The sequence below is a fragment of the Lepidochelys kempii genome, chromosome 11 (assembly GCF_965140265.1).
Source record: "Lepidochelys kempii isolate rLepKem1 chromosome 11, rLepKem1.hap2, whole genome shotgun sequence".
Lineage (NCBI taxonomy): Eukaryota > Metazoa > Chordata > Testudines > Cheloniidae > Lepidochelys > Lepidochelys kempii.
In genome coordinates, this window is record NC_133266.1 from 78638892 (window position 1) to 78653070 (window position 14179).

A 14179-nucleotide genomic window follows, 5' to 3' on the forward strand; every position below is an offset into this window, starting at 1 on the left:
TGAAAGAAAAGATAAAAAGAGAACCAGTGACATCATCACTTGGCCTCTCTCCCCCCTCCCCCAACCCCATCTCAACATCTGGAAGAAAGAGACTTTGAACTGGGGAAGAGTGGTCCCAGGCTGGAAGGTGGTCCAGTCTGTGTACTGAGAAACTGTAACCTGCTTGTACCATCTTTTAGGATGAGATACTGCTTGATTCAAATCTTGCTTAGTCTGTTTAAGTTAGAATTAGACTGCAAAAATGTGTTTGCTTTTTAGGTAATCAACTTTGATCTCTATGCCTCCTACGTATGAATCACTTAAAATCTATCTTTCTGCAGTTAATAAATTTTGTTTTATATTTTACCTAAAAACATTGTGGTTTTGAGTTGAAGTGCTTGTGAAATCTCAGCTCAGGTTACAAAGGGTAGTGTATATCCATTCCACACTGAGGAAGTGGCCAACTTATTAATGAGTTTATACTGTCCAAGGGAATCTTGAGCAGTCTAAGACAGTACATCTCTGGGTGCAAGGCTGGGGTGCTGGGGGAAATGGCTGGAGCCTCTATTGTTGGTTCCTGAGTGGCTGGGAGATCATTCATGTAACTCAGCTGCCTGTGGATGGCTGTGTAAGTGCAGTGCCTGCCAGAGGTTTTTATCTTGACACGAGCAATACAGTGCGAGGGACAACCCAGGCTGGTGGGTTTGGAGGGCTCAGCAGTCCCACAGTCCAGGTTGCACCCCGGGGACCTTGTCACAAACACACACTCTAACTGCCATATCCAGGAGTTTCATTGTGAATCAGATTGTGTTTTATGGGGCCACTGGAACTGGGTGACTAGATGAAGAACAGATGAGGTGGAGCCTGCAGCTCAAAGGAGTATCCGTCCGTGGCTGACTATTTCCCTGACTCACTTGTGTGTGGTCGATGAAAATCATTTATCTAGGAAATGGGAATTCCTGCCCCATAGCTTCAGGTTTGGGCAGAGGCCTGTGCAGTCTTAGTCAAAGTGCATTTTGGGTGGGCCTGAGGTCACTGAACTTTCACCACAAACCACAATTCCACTGTTGTCCACTGGGAAATCTGTTATCCCTTGGCTGGTACCTCTAGGAGGATGAGGAGCGTCTCTGTCAAAGAACAGTCTATTATTCTCTCCTCAGGGACCTTACTAGGGAGGAGAGAGACTGTCTGGATTTTGCTGCATTGTCAGCCAGCACCTTATTCAGCTTTTCTCCAAAAAGGAGGGAGCCTGTAAACTTAACATAGACCGGCTTAGAGTAGGGGAGGAGTCAGAAGATATCTCCTAGATTTTGTGTGCTTTTTCCTCTTCTGTTTAGCCCTTTAGATTAAGCTTTTTAGTGTGCTCTGGGAGCACAGAAGTTCTGCTGCGGCTTTGGTGTGGTATCTTGCAGCTAGCTTTCCTTAGCTTTCCTTTCCTTGCAGCTAGCTTTCCTTGAATGGAGCCCATTCAAGAGGTCTATGTCAGAATCCTCGCTCGCTGGGTCCCATTCCCACTGGGAGAAGGAAAAGAGGAACTCATTATCAGAACCCTCCTGATTAGCTTAGGGAGGGAAGGGGGCTGATTAGAAGCCCTACTACTTTCCCCGGGGCACTGAGGACCCACTTTAAGACTTGGGGAGCCCAAGGGGACCTTTGTTCTGCCAGGGTCCCCTGGCACTTTACCCTGAGTCAAGTAGTCAGGGTTTTCTTCAGTCTGCACTGGAGTTCCTGGTCTATTTTCCCCCCATTGGAGTCCTGGCTGTTTTGGTGTGTATGGGATCCCATCTGCCTGTCCAATTCATAGCCCCGGGACCAAATGGAGTTAGGGCTGGAAGGCTGGGCACAGGCTGGATACAATGCATCATCTGTCAAGTCTGGGAAGGCTGCAAAAAAAGGTGTGTGGCACACAGGTAATTACAAAGGCTGATCAGGCTAAGGGCATGACAACCACAGAGAGTTTATAGCGGTGCTGTAAGTTCTCGAATGTTGCTGCTCTAAGCAGACAGGAGAGAGGTCTCCCGTTGGCTTAACTACTTCAGCCTCCACGAGTGGAAGTAGTTATGACGGTGAAGGAGCTCTCACACCAGCACTTATATCGTGTGTAGTGGGCCTAATTCACACCCCCGAGCAACCGAAGTTATGCTGACACAGGCTTGTAGTGTAGCCATAACCCTACGATGGGGGAGTTACCAAAAGTTGCATTCTGCTGCCATTTGTTCCAGACTGACAGAGTTTCTAGCTTGTAGAGTAACTCTTGTTCAACCCAGAACATAGTCAACATCTGTAACAAGGTTAAGAAAATAGTGTTGGTTGGTTGGTTTCGTTCAACAAGCTCTTCAACAAGTTTCCAGGCAGAGGTAGCAAGTGACAGCCTGGCTGAATTTTCCTCCATCTATTCATACAAATAATCATTGTACATGGACTGATTCATAACCCACTTGATATAATAAAAATCACAGATTTTAAATTTAACTTAGAAGAAAGAGAACAAAAACAAAAAGCAGTTCAGCTGACCTGTGAAATATGTATTCTATTAGAAACTTTCCAATTACCTGATTCTCAGCCAACATCTGACAATGCTTTCTACTCACAATCCTAAGTGAGTAGATCATGCAGCATGTGTCTACAGTACACAGCATGCTTGTTAAGGAACTTGGGGAGCAGTTACAAATTGTGAAATGAAACTTTATAGCAGGATCAAGTGGAAGTAGAAAACTGTCTTAAATACAAGTCTCCCTTAAAACAGCAAAAAAGGCACAGGAAGTTGCTTGTTTTTTGTAAAAGAGGGAACATGGACATGGGTGCAATTAAAAATGACATTTTAAAACTTTCAGTTTTGAGCAAGTCCTCCAGAATCACTGGGATTGAACAAACAAGAGACGAAAAGGGTTATCAGAGATTAAAAAACAGGAAAAAACTCTGTTTGGGGAAAGAAGTGCAACAGATATTTTGTTAATACAAGTCAGTCTACTTATGAGATTAGCTCTGAGAATCTCATTAACATGCAGCATGTTACCTCTAATGCTTTTGTCTTTTCATCCTCTCTTAGCTTATGCTGAAGGTGTTGTTCTTCAAACATATTTCGTAACTCTTTTTCTTTCGAATGTTCATTCTGTATGTCTTGGAGTGCAACTGTCAGATCTTTTTCTTTACTTTCCAGTTCAGAACTGCAACATTCAGCAAAGTTACAAATGACACTTATCTCAGTTTAGAATGGATCATCCTTTTTGCTTTTAAATATTATTGTTTTGGAAAGAAATCTTTTCTTCGGTATTTTTAACCTTTCTTTCCATTGAAGCAGGAGCAATTAAGTCACTTTGCAACTCCTCTCACAAAACAAGTGGGATAAATTTTATAATTTTGTTAGTTGGCCTACTGTCTCTTCTACCTTTTTAATTTTTGCTCTTTAGCTGTGCCTTTAAAGTTGACCCCTTTCCTATTTTAACTTCTGAAAAGGGAGCAGTCAGCTATCCTCAGCAGAACTAGAAATCATAGCAGCTGTTGATGAATAGGATAAGCTATCTTTCCTTGTGGCAGAGCAACCCCGGTGCTATATGGGAGGAAAAACTCCACCAGTGTACACCAGAACTACAGGGGAGAGAGAAAACAGGCCCAAGCCTGATGACCAGGCCACTAACTTAGCCAAGGAAAGTTACCTAGCTCTACCAGACAAACTAGAGCCAGTAGGGAAGGAATGAGTAAGACCTAAAGTAGTATCAGAGGCAAAATAGAAGGTCAGGGCTTCGAAGAAATTCTAGTCTCACCAAGATACAATGCCTCTGCCCATACATTGTGTATCATCAGCTGCAACTCCCACCCTTGTCCGTCAAATTTTCAAATTTGCATCACTGAGCAAAGAACAACAACAAATTAGCAGCCAGTAAATATTCAAAGTAAATTATTTCATTAAACTCTACTTCAGTATAGATTGGCAGAGGTTACCATTTCTTCATTTCCCTTGCACATCACAGGGTTCCAATCCATTTCTGGATTTAACCAACACAAGTTCACTACAGATTGTTAATGTAGCTCTCAAAAAGTACTCCTTACCGAAGCTGGTTCATTTCCCTCTGAAGCTTTTGCAGGGATTTTTGTAGACTTTCATTCTCTTCTTTGCTTTCATAAAGCTCTGATTTCAAGTCCGATACTGCAGATCGCTCCTGCTTCAGGAGTTCAAGCATCTCAGAGGCCCTCTCCTGTTCCTCACTTAGAGAGTTCTGCAAGTCACTAGCTATGGTTTTTTCCTGCTGAAGATTATATTCTAATAATTCAACTGGGAAAACAAACAAAGTCCATTTGTATTATAATATATTTAACAACTCTGTTCCCAATTATATGGGTTTAAAAGTATAGACAAATATGTGGACCATGGCTACTACTGCTCTTCCCGATCCTCTGCTTATAAATAACTCAACTTTTCAAACATGGTTTAAATAAAAAACATTTTAAAGGATTATACAACTCCTGTTTTACTGTTAGTCTCTCATTCCCATTCTCTTTGGCTTTGACTGGTTCATCAGAGAACTGGCTCCTCTTTGGCTTTTAACTATTTTGATAAAACAATAATTGCAACCAGCCACTTAGTAACATCTTTCATTTACCAATTTTCATACATACACACACCAATATGGAGACTTTTCTGAAAACCCTAGTTGTTGCTTGCTATTCTTAAGTTTTCTACCTTCATACATTCCTTGACATTCAAGTCGCCCCCAACTTCATCTTTGCATAAGATAAACCAAAGATAATTCACCTCTATTTTTATTTTAAACTTTTCAAATATAGCCTTTTCTGAACCACAGGTATTTTGACAATCTGCCCTCCCATCCCCACAAGAAACCCTAATGAATTCACAAAATGATATCTGACGTCAGAATTCATTTCTCAGAATGTTTACTGCACTTTCCCCCTCTCCCCTCCCTAATTTTTTTTGTCTGTTTGTGTGTGAATGAGAGTGGAAGAGCAGATGAAAAGTGTTTCCTAGGTGCTACCCTTCCTCCGAAGTTGGTGTTCTTGTTTACTCCCATGATCCTCTGCATTAGTAAGAGTTTCCTGTAGCTGCTGCAGCTTCTCCTGGTTTTGAAGATGTGTCATTCGTAGCTGAGCTCGAAGGTCCTGTATTTCCGAAAGTAAGCTGTTCCTATCAGAAGACAGAAGGTGCTCTAAAACTATCCGCTGCTGTTCTTCCTGAAAACAGACCAAGCCCATTGCAGACATCAGGTGGGTGGGAGGGAAATAAAAAGACTGCAACTTGTAAGTAATATTAAATTCCCAAGCATAGTCCAATTCTTCCCACAATATAAATCCTTGCGATCCCACAGGTCATGCTCTCCTATATAATAGGTTAAACTTTATGGAAACAATGAAAAAAAGTAATTTAAGATGATCAAACTCATACCCCATTTTATTAACTCTCAAATACTGAATTAAGTAAAAGAATGCACTTTTTTGGTTTCCCTAATAGGGTGTTAGTTATTGCAAACTCTCTGGCCTGATGCTAACCTATTAGCGTGAAGTTAACCAAAATCACATCAGGACTAATTCAGCTATGAATTTTGCCAAAGAAACATTTGTGTAGCTAGGAGTAGATGTTGTCTGCTTTCATGTGAAGCACCTCCTTCCCCGATCACAATCTCCTGAAGAGCAACTGATTGGCTGATAAACACTACAATCAGTAGATCTCATAATGAAATGTAGAGAAAAATGGCAGCCAAAACAAAGCCTGTATAAAAACCCATTGCTCGTAACTTGTTTAGATTGCAGTACTAGATTTAAGAGCATAAGAGATGAGACTGGAAAGAGAGGGAAGCACTCGTGCACTGTGCCCACAACCATGGCCTCCAAATCCAGGGAAAGGAAGTGTCTGATCTGCAAGTGTTAATACTCCAAGGCAGTCTTACTTGTCGTTTCACAATATGCTCCAGTTTTTCCACTAATGAACCTTCATCCCCAGAACCGGGATTGCAAAGGTGTGACTGCAAGTTAATTTGAAACATGTTCCGCTCCTTCTCTAGCACACCCTGAACTGCCTGGAGAAGTTCTCCTCTCCAGTCCAAACAAGTATCTGAAGATTCCTACAGGAACAGAGTACATTTATTAGCATCTATACAAAAAAACAGGCAACTTATTTTAAAGGAGGTGCAACACACTTTATCCTGGATACCTTGTCTCCTCTATCTTCCACTTTGCTAAGGTAATCCTTCAATGATTGTATTGCATCCAGCAAGGTTAGTCCTTCTTTTTGCCATCCCTCAGCTGCTGCAGACTGCTGAATGCTTTTTTGATCACTAAGAGAAAAGGGATGTTCTGACAAAGCCAGTATTCTGTGGCTGTCCTCGTACACCATCTTCAGCACAGACTGAAAAGGGACAAAACATTTTGTATAAACTGATGTTATAGTACCAACAGAATCTAAAATGCTAAAAGATCCAAAAAACGTTTTGGAATTCATGTTTCTGCAAATTAAGTTTAAATGTGATCTTATATTCAGAGTGTTTTCTAGCAGAAGGAGCTGTCTGCACTATAAACTTTAAACAAAAACACACAGATGAAACAGAAAAAATAAATATAAATAAAAATATAATATAGATTGTAAGTTAAGAAGAGGAGGTTACTCACCTGTAACTGGAGGTTCTTCGAGATGTGTGGTCCCTGTGTATATTCCACACTTGGGGGCATATGAACACCATACACCAATGCCCATTAAGCAACATGTGCGTTGTGTCCCCTTGTGCTCCCAGCCAAGAGTATTATACATTGTGTGGGTCAACGCCTCTCCAATCTCTCTCTTACTGTCCTAGAATGTAGTCCGAAGCAGAGGGTAGTGAAATACGGATAGGGGCCACACATCTTGAAGACTCTCCACTTACACAAGTAAGGAACCTTCTCGTCGTCGTCGTCTTTGAGCGATGGTCCCAATGTGCATTCTACATGTGGGTGACTCGCGAGCAGTGATCAGAGCAGAGGTGGGTGCAAGGATGCCAACAGAAGGGCAGTCCTCAGAACCGCCTGGCCATCTGCTGTGCCTGTAGCTGCCACTTGTGCAATGACATTGTGCATTGTGAAGATGTGGATGGAGTGCCAGGTGGCTGCACGACAGATGTCTTGCCGAGACACATTAGCTAGTGAGGCTGATATGGCGGCTTGTGCTCACATAAAGTGAGTGGTAACTCTATCAAGTGGGGGTATGGCAGATTGGTTGTAGCATTCTCGGATGCACACAAACTCATTTGGAGAATGAACTTCTGCCAATCTGTACAGAAGTAGAGTTTAATGAAATAATTTACTTTGAATGTTTACTGGCTGCTAATTTGTTGTTGTTGTCAGTTCAGACTTGGTCCCTAGGGCAGCTAACACAAGCAACAGCCAACTTTCCAACAATTTTCAGGCAGCATAGTGTCTACACCTAACATGAATGTCCCTCCTACCCACTAGCAACTGTACTCTTAGTTATTAGTACAGCTTCCACCGATATCGTAGAATACAATTAATGGCCTAGACTAGTGCATTTTGCTGCAAGGCATGCCATGTGCCTACGTGACTTAGATGAAAAATATTCACAAACTTGGTGAATATTTCAAAAACAACAAAGGAAATTTCTGGCAATAAACCAAAATTTATTAAATCTGTTCTCATATAATTAACCCCTATTGTTACTAGATGACATCTGGGGTCCAGTGAAATGAGTCATGAAACTAGATGTGATGGTCTCAACTTAATTTAACACATTACACAAAAACAGCATCCCCAAAACATTTACAGCCTTAACAAGCCAAACACCGGTAATTGTTTCCGGTGTAATTATCAGGCTGAAACATCTTTCTCAACATGAATTCCGTGCCTCCAAACTATTATATGATGTACAGATGTTTCCTTGTCTCATTCCAGGGAAGGTCACTTAAAATTTAAAATAAATACTTTTATAGATTATATTAATTAGAAATATCCTACCCTGGATATAGAGATATGGGTAGTTGCAACTCACTTTTGGAACATTAATATAAGCAATTTAGAAGTATAAATATTTAAAACAATTAATACATGCATCTAAATCTCTAGCTCCTCCAGTGGGTCCCATACCACTACCACTGAAGAACCAACAGAAGCTCTTGCAGCTGAGAGTCTCTCTTCTGAATAAAAGAACAGGTCCAAGGAGGTACATACCCATAACCATAAATGGCAAGCTATCCTTGCCTATTCCCTTCAGAGTCCCCAGCTGAGGTTGATCAATCTTTGATCTGCTAGGAGAGGGGAGGATGGAATAGACTGATAGATCCCACACTACCTATATGAGAGTATTTAGGCACCAAAACTTAAATCCAGTGAGTTAACTTCATGAGAGCCTGAGCGCAATAGTGTGCTCCATATAATGGACTCCCTCTGTTTGAGAAAGGGAAATGTTTCTTAACTGGTGATTTTCTTTCTTCACATTCTTCTACGTCAGTTCACATTTTGTTTATAGTTCCTCACATCCAACAGATGGAGGCAGAAAGAATGGTTATTTCCTTTGTACAGTAACTGAAGTTTGAAATGTGTAGTCCCTATGTGCATTCCACTTGAGGTGCAATGTACTCCATGGGCCTGAGACTGAAAGATTTTTCATTAGCAGTGTTAGATGTGCCCTTTTCCTCCTTGGCCTCCCAGCCAAAGGTGTAAGGAGCAGGGCAGAATGGACCAAGTGCCTCTCCAATTCTTCATCTATCACGAATAATCTTAGGATAAGGATCTGAAGCAGAGGGAAAGGAGGGTAGCTAGCGGAATACAGATAGGGATCACAATCTTAAGGAACTCCATTTACTGTAAAAGGTAAGTAACCATTCTTCCTTTGGGTGATGGTCCCCATGCGTTTTCCACTTGAGGTGACTCACAAGAAGTATTCATCAAGGAGGAGGGTGCAAGAAACTGACTGAAGGACTGATCTGCCAAAGGAGGCATCTGCTGTTGAAGCCTGCACCAGGGCGTAACACCTCACAAAGGAACACATGTAGCCTCCTTTTGTTGCTCTACAGACCACTAGTAGAGGAATGTCTCGCAGTATCCACAAAAAGAACAGGAGGACTTGTGGCACCTTAGAGACTAACACATTTATTTGAGCATAAGCTTTCGTGAGCTACAGCTCACTTCATCGGATGCATTCAGTGGAAAATATAAAATCTCCCCACTATATTTTCCACTGAATGCATCCGATGAAGTGAGCTGTAGCTCACGAAAGCTCATGCTCAAATAAATTGGTTCGTCTCTAAGGTGCCACAAGTCCTCCTGTTCTTTTTGCGAATACAGACTAACACGGCTGTTACTCTGAAACTAGTTCAGATGGAATTCTGACATCTCCTTCAGAATGAACTTAGGATATAGCCACGTATGGAGGGGGGTCTACCATGAGAGCTCCTAGCTCTCCTACACTCTTCGCCGAGGAACTGCTTAACCCCCATCTCTCAACCAATGGGATGCTTCCCCTCTCTCTGCAGGCACTGGAGACTGTTGAGTACTATTGCTAATGCCCTGGCACCAGACCCTGTCCTCAAGTTCCATCCATCATTTTTAATGCCTCCAACAGTGAAAATGGTCTTCAATTAGCACATCTCCTGCTGCAGATTTCTGCCTGTATTTCCACCATTTTTTAGAGTAACAGGCAGACTTTGCTACCGCAAGCCTGCCTCTGGCCTTGGGAGTAACTGGATCTGTGAGGTGTTTTCACTCCCTGGGCCCCCGGTACAACACTTTGCTATGGGGCTTCCCCATCAGGATAGCAAAGCAGCCAAGAAAACATCACACTAAATCTAAGGAGACGTTTATTCTGTGAACCAGCTTTTTCTGGAGTCTGAGAACAAATGATGCCCCACTGCTACCAGCTGGCACATGTACCACCAGGATGTGACACTCAAAATCAGACTAGCATGTTGGGGCATCACCCCACTTCAATGAATGCAGCTGTGACTCCACCATGGAAAGGCAAGACAAAGAGCAGTAAACCTCGTCCTAGAGAGAGCCAGGGGAAGGAGAGAGATGGGAAGGGAAAGGAGGATGACCTTACTGCAGCCAGCTCAAGAGGTAAAGGATTAGTGAACATATACGGGGTAATGAATTAAGCAGTTGACTTATAGCTAACAGCTTTATAGAATTTATATTTCCTAGTGTTTTGGTTTAAGGTGAAAGACCACAACCAGTTCCTAGTATACTGGCTTTCCTACTACATATTACCTTCAGTTGTGGTGAAATCGTTTCTTTTTCTTTCACCGGGTCCATTGCATCTTGAAATATTCCACAGTACTGCAGATAAGCCATGAAACTAGCATCCAGGTGTTCAGTTGGTTCTAGCTCCTGATTAAGTTTAGCTGCCAAATCTGAACTAGTATCTGAAAACAAACACGAAACAGTATTACAGATTGAACCAATCTGTTGTAGTACAACCATAAAAGCAGTGGACACAAAATAATAGATTCCATAGTCAAAAGTTAGAGATGCTGTTGTAGCGTGCAATAGGCAAGATATGCCTTGAATGATTAATAGCTACAGATTCCTTCTGGCTCTCAATAATTAGAAAAGTTGTCCACTTCTGTTTATCCCAAAACAGAATCCACCTATGATGATGATAAGAAAATGGTTCGCATCACAAGAGATGCTTTATCTAAGGAACTTACAGATCAGCCAAAGTCAGGAGTTCCTCTCTCCAAAAACAGAAATAAAAATGGCTAAATAAGAGTATGGTTAATCCTCTAGGCAAGAATCTCTCAGAACTTGCGTATGGATAAAACCCTCTAAACAGAACTCCAAGTAACCATCCTGCTTTACTATTCAAAGTGGCCCACTGCACATTTGTGAGTGGGATAGCAGAAAATTAAGCAAACTAGATATGACTGGCTATAAGACTGAAGATCAAATTGGGCAAACTGCCTGTTACTCCAAGAAATCCAAACCACGTCTTTACCCCAAATTACAAACCATACATGGTTTTCCTTGTAAATCAAATATACCATGGATAATCTGTCCTTCTCCCCAAATTAGAAGTGCACATTCACTTGCCTTGTGAGTCAAATCTACGTACTTCAATATGTGGATAATGTCTCTTGTTCTATTTTAAGTAATAAATAATGTGAAATGCTTATGTGCAACCAAATATATGGAGTATATCCTCCAAATTTAGAAGATAAGGGATTTTACTGGTTTTCACTCTAAACAATTGTTGTATTCTAAAAGTATTAATTGTTTGACACAAGGCAGAAGGAATGATGGAAGATATAAGAACCAGGGTATAACTTTGGAATATTAAGAGAAATTGCTTAAAAGGGGGGATCCCAATTAATAGTAGAGTCTAACAATGAAATACAATCCTTGAAATGGATCAAATGTAAAAAGCCTCCGATAAGAAAAAGGACTGGATTAAAGAAATTTGTTATACACCAAAATCATCTACTGGATACCAATGGAAGCAGGAGAGAAACTAAGAGTACGTCTACACTGCAACATAAGCTCCGGGTTCACACTCCGGCTTTAGCCTAACCCCCCTTCCATCCAGAGAGAGAGTCCAAGCCTGAGTCAAGTCATGACCCAGGGTTTAAGCCCTATTGATTTGCAGTGTGGACACAGCCCCATTTGACTCATGCTCTGGGAGTCCACCAAAAGTATCCTACGGACCAACTTTCTTTGTCCTCTGGAGAGTCATGTTTTCCCAACTGCACCATGAACATAGGGTTAAAGTGGCCACATTTTGGGAGAGTGCTAGGAAGTCTGGAATATGGATGGTTGGACTTCTGCCTGCATAATGGAGTGTAGACGCTGGACCTCCAGGTTGGGACCCGGGTTCAACAATTCCTAAGTTGGAGTTAAAAAAAAAGCGTATACGCTCAAGCCCTAGGTTAACAAACCCCAGGGTCTGCTAACTTGAGTTCTAGTAACCCTGGGCTTATGTTGCAGTGTAGATATACCCTCTGCAAGCTGAAATCTGAGTACGCACATGACACATGTCCAACAGGATTCAGAAGGTGGTCCTCTCCAACAAGACAGGACACTAGGGTACATAAACTGAAGTCATCATGCACTCAAGAGAGTTGATTGGCCCCAACAAGAAGCTGCACAATCCTAAGTACAACCGACACCTGGACCAGCCATGTGGAAAGAACTCTTTCCCCCATCCCAGGGTTAACAGGATAAAAAGTGGTGAGATTTCATTTTAAAGATTGTGTTTCCCCTTCTATAATAAAAGTAACTGAAGGTTATCTTTCTGAGCCTAGACTCTCTAATGAGACCTCCAGCAACCATAGTTTAGATTTTAACTCCTTTATAAGACCAAGCAAATTAGCCTAGAAGACATTGAAAACAATACCTTTAAGCAATTGCTTTTAATATTCTAAACTTGTCCCTTTTGGGCCAATCTAGTCAAAGAGTAGCAACTTCCCTCTTAAAAGCACCTAAAAAGACAAGGGCATCCTCAGAAGTGCAATACGTGTTAGGAAGGGCGAATTTATGATCATAAGTAAATGTAATAAGAAATCTTGACAATTTGCATTGTTACTTGATATAACAACTGCTGAGACTCAACTCTGGTCTGTGATAACTGTTTGCAAAACTATCGTGGTTGTCATGCATGCCTAGAACATTACTTGTTGTCTGCACTTCCGTGGTGAACTGTTGACTGTACACTAATGTGGTTCTGAGTGAATTAATAAATTGTTGTTTTGTTAAGAATAAGCTAGTGTCTTGATTGGAAAAAATACTGTGCAAGTTAAAAGCTGATCTAAAAAGAACCCACCAGTAAAACTAGTGTGCTAACACTCCCTGGATTCAATAAAAAGGGGTTATTCTATTAACACCTATCCAACTGGCAAACCTATGTTGTTAGGTTTCCGCTTTAAAATGTAATTGGCACCTTGGCAAATTCATAAAAATGTATCCCCTTTCACACTTATATAGGTAAGCCCCTAAGCTTTACTGGAGGGGTTCCCAAACTTGGTTCGCAGCTTGTTCAGGGTAAGCCCCTGGCGGGCCGCAAGACGCTTTGTTTACCTGAGCATCCACAGTTACAGCTGCTTGCAGCTCCCAGTGGTCGCAGTTGCACGAACCAAGTTTGGGAACCCCTGCTTTACTCGTATAAATAAATCATTGAGAACCCAAAACTACTACTACTGATTTTAAATATTTCAGTCTGGGAGAACCAACAGCCAAATGTAAGTTTCATTCAGGGTGTTTCTAGATTAGAAGAGTGTGTGAAGATTGGGTCAGGATGTATTAACCAGTTCCACCCTAATCATGATCTTTTCCCTACCATAAATGCAGTTTCACATTCTTTTCCTCAATTTAGCTAGTTGAGATCAACCCGGGATAGGTCTCAACCAACTGAATCAAGGTGAAAAGTGTTAACTTGGATTTATGCTAGGGAAAAGGTCATGATTAGATTGTGACTAGCTAAAACACCCTGACCTCTTTCTAGCATAGACAAGGTAAGACGACATGGGAAGGAACCAAGACACTGTTCATTAATTCAGTATTCAACTACTTTTCTAAACAGTCACAATATCTGAAATAGGTTATTTTCTTCACCTCAAAGAGATACAAAAGTGAAAGAAAATACTTCTATTGATATATTTTGGGTCTCACTTACTGAAGTTATCATACAAGCAAAATGAGTTATACATGAACTAATAGAAATTAAGACTCACTGCTGACATATCCATCACTTGCCCCCTCTAGACCAGACATTGTTGATCGTAGGTCATCTTGTGAATCAGATGGAGTTAAAGTGAAGTCATCAACATCTCTCACCTGTTAAAAACAGTATATACACAACATGAATCAGAATCAGGAGACATTTCTGGCCCTAATGGATCCAGCTGCACACTCCTTACTATTTAAAATCACCACTAAATAACTAAGTTATTACAAAACGTCAAATCAGTTATTGCATTTATGGTTGTAAACACCGTAGTTAAGGCTACGTACAGAGTTCCTTTGGAAGCTTCTTCCGCCCATTTTCACTTATTTCTAATGGTCATAAAAATGTCCCTTTAGGGTTGAAGTTCTCTATGCTTGGTCACAGCCAATGTGAATTTTTTGGGAAAATTTTGAGGGAAACCCTTCAGCTACTTTTCAGTTATGGGAGAATTGGGGAAACTAGTATATTAAAAGGATATTTTTACTCTTCTGTTACACAAAATGTTGAAGAAATGCCTTCTTTTTGTGAGGGCAGAGAGGATATGAAAGATAA

The 14179-nt window shown here is 41.2% G+C and overlaps 1 protein-coding gene across 6 annotated transcripts in view; it reads right to left on the reverse strand.

Annotated features, from left to right (window-relative positions):
- The window catches only part of PCNT (pericentrin), a 230239-nt gene that overhangs the window by 32249 nt on the left and 183811 nt on the right, over positions 1 to 14179 (reverse strand). For all 6 annotated transcript variants that reach the window (XM_073306956.1, XM_073306954.1, XM_073306953.1 and 3 more), the window contains 7 exons: positions 13635 to 13737; positions 10180 to 10334; positions 6143 to 6337; positions 5880 to 6053; positions 4971 to 5166; positions 4030 to 4252; positions 2996 to 3146 (listed from right to left, as the gene is read on the reverse strand). In XM_073306956.1, the coding sequence (XP_073163057.1) occupies positions 2996 to 3146; positions 4030 to 4252; positions 4971 to 5166; positions 5880 to 6053; positions 6143 to 6337; positions 10180 to 10334; positions 13635 to 13737 (1197 nt within the window). The remainder of the gene's footprint in view (positions 1 to 2995; positions 3147 to 4029; positions 4253 to 4970; positions 5167 to 5879; positions 6054 to 6142; positions 6338 to 10179; positions 10335 to 13634; positions 13738 to 14179) is intronic.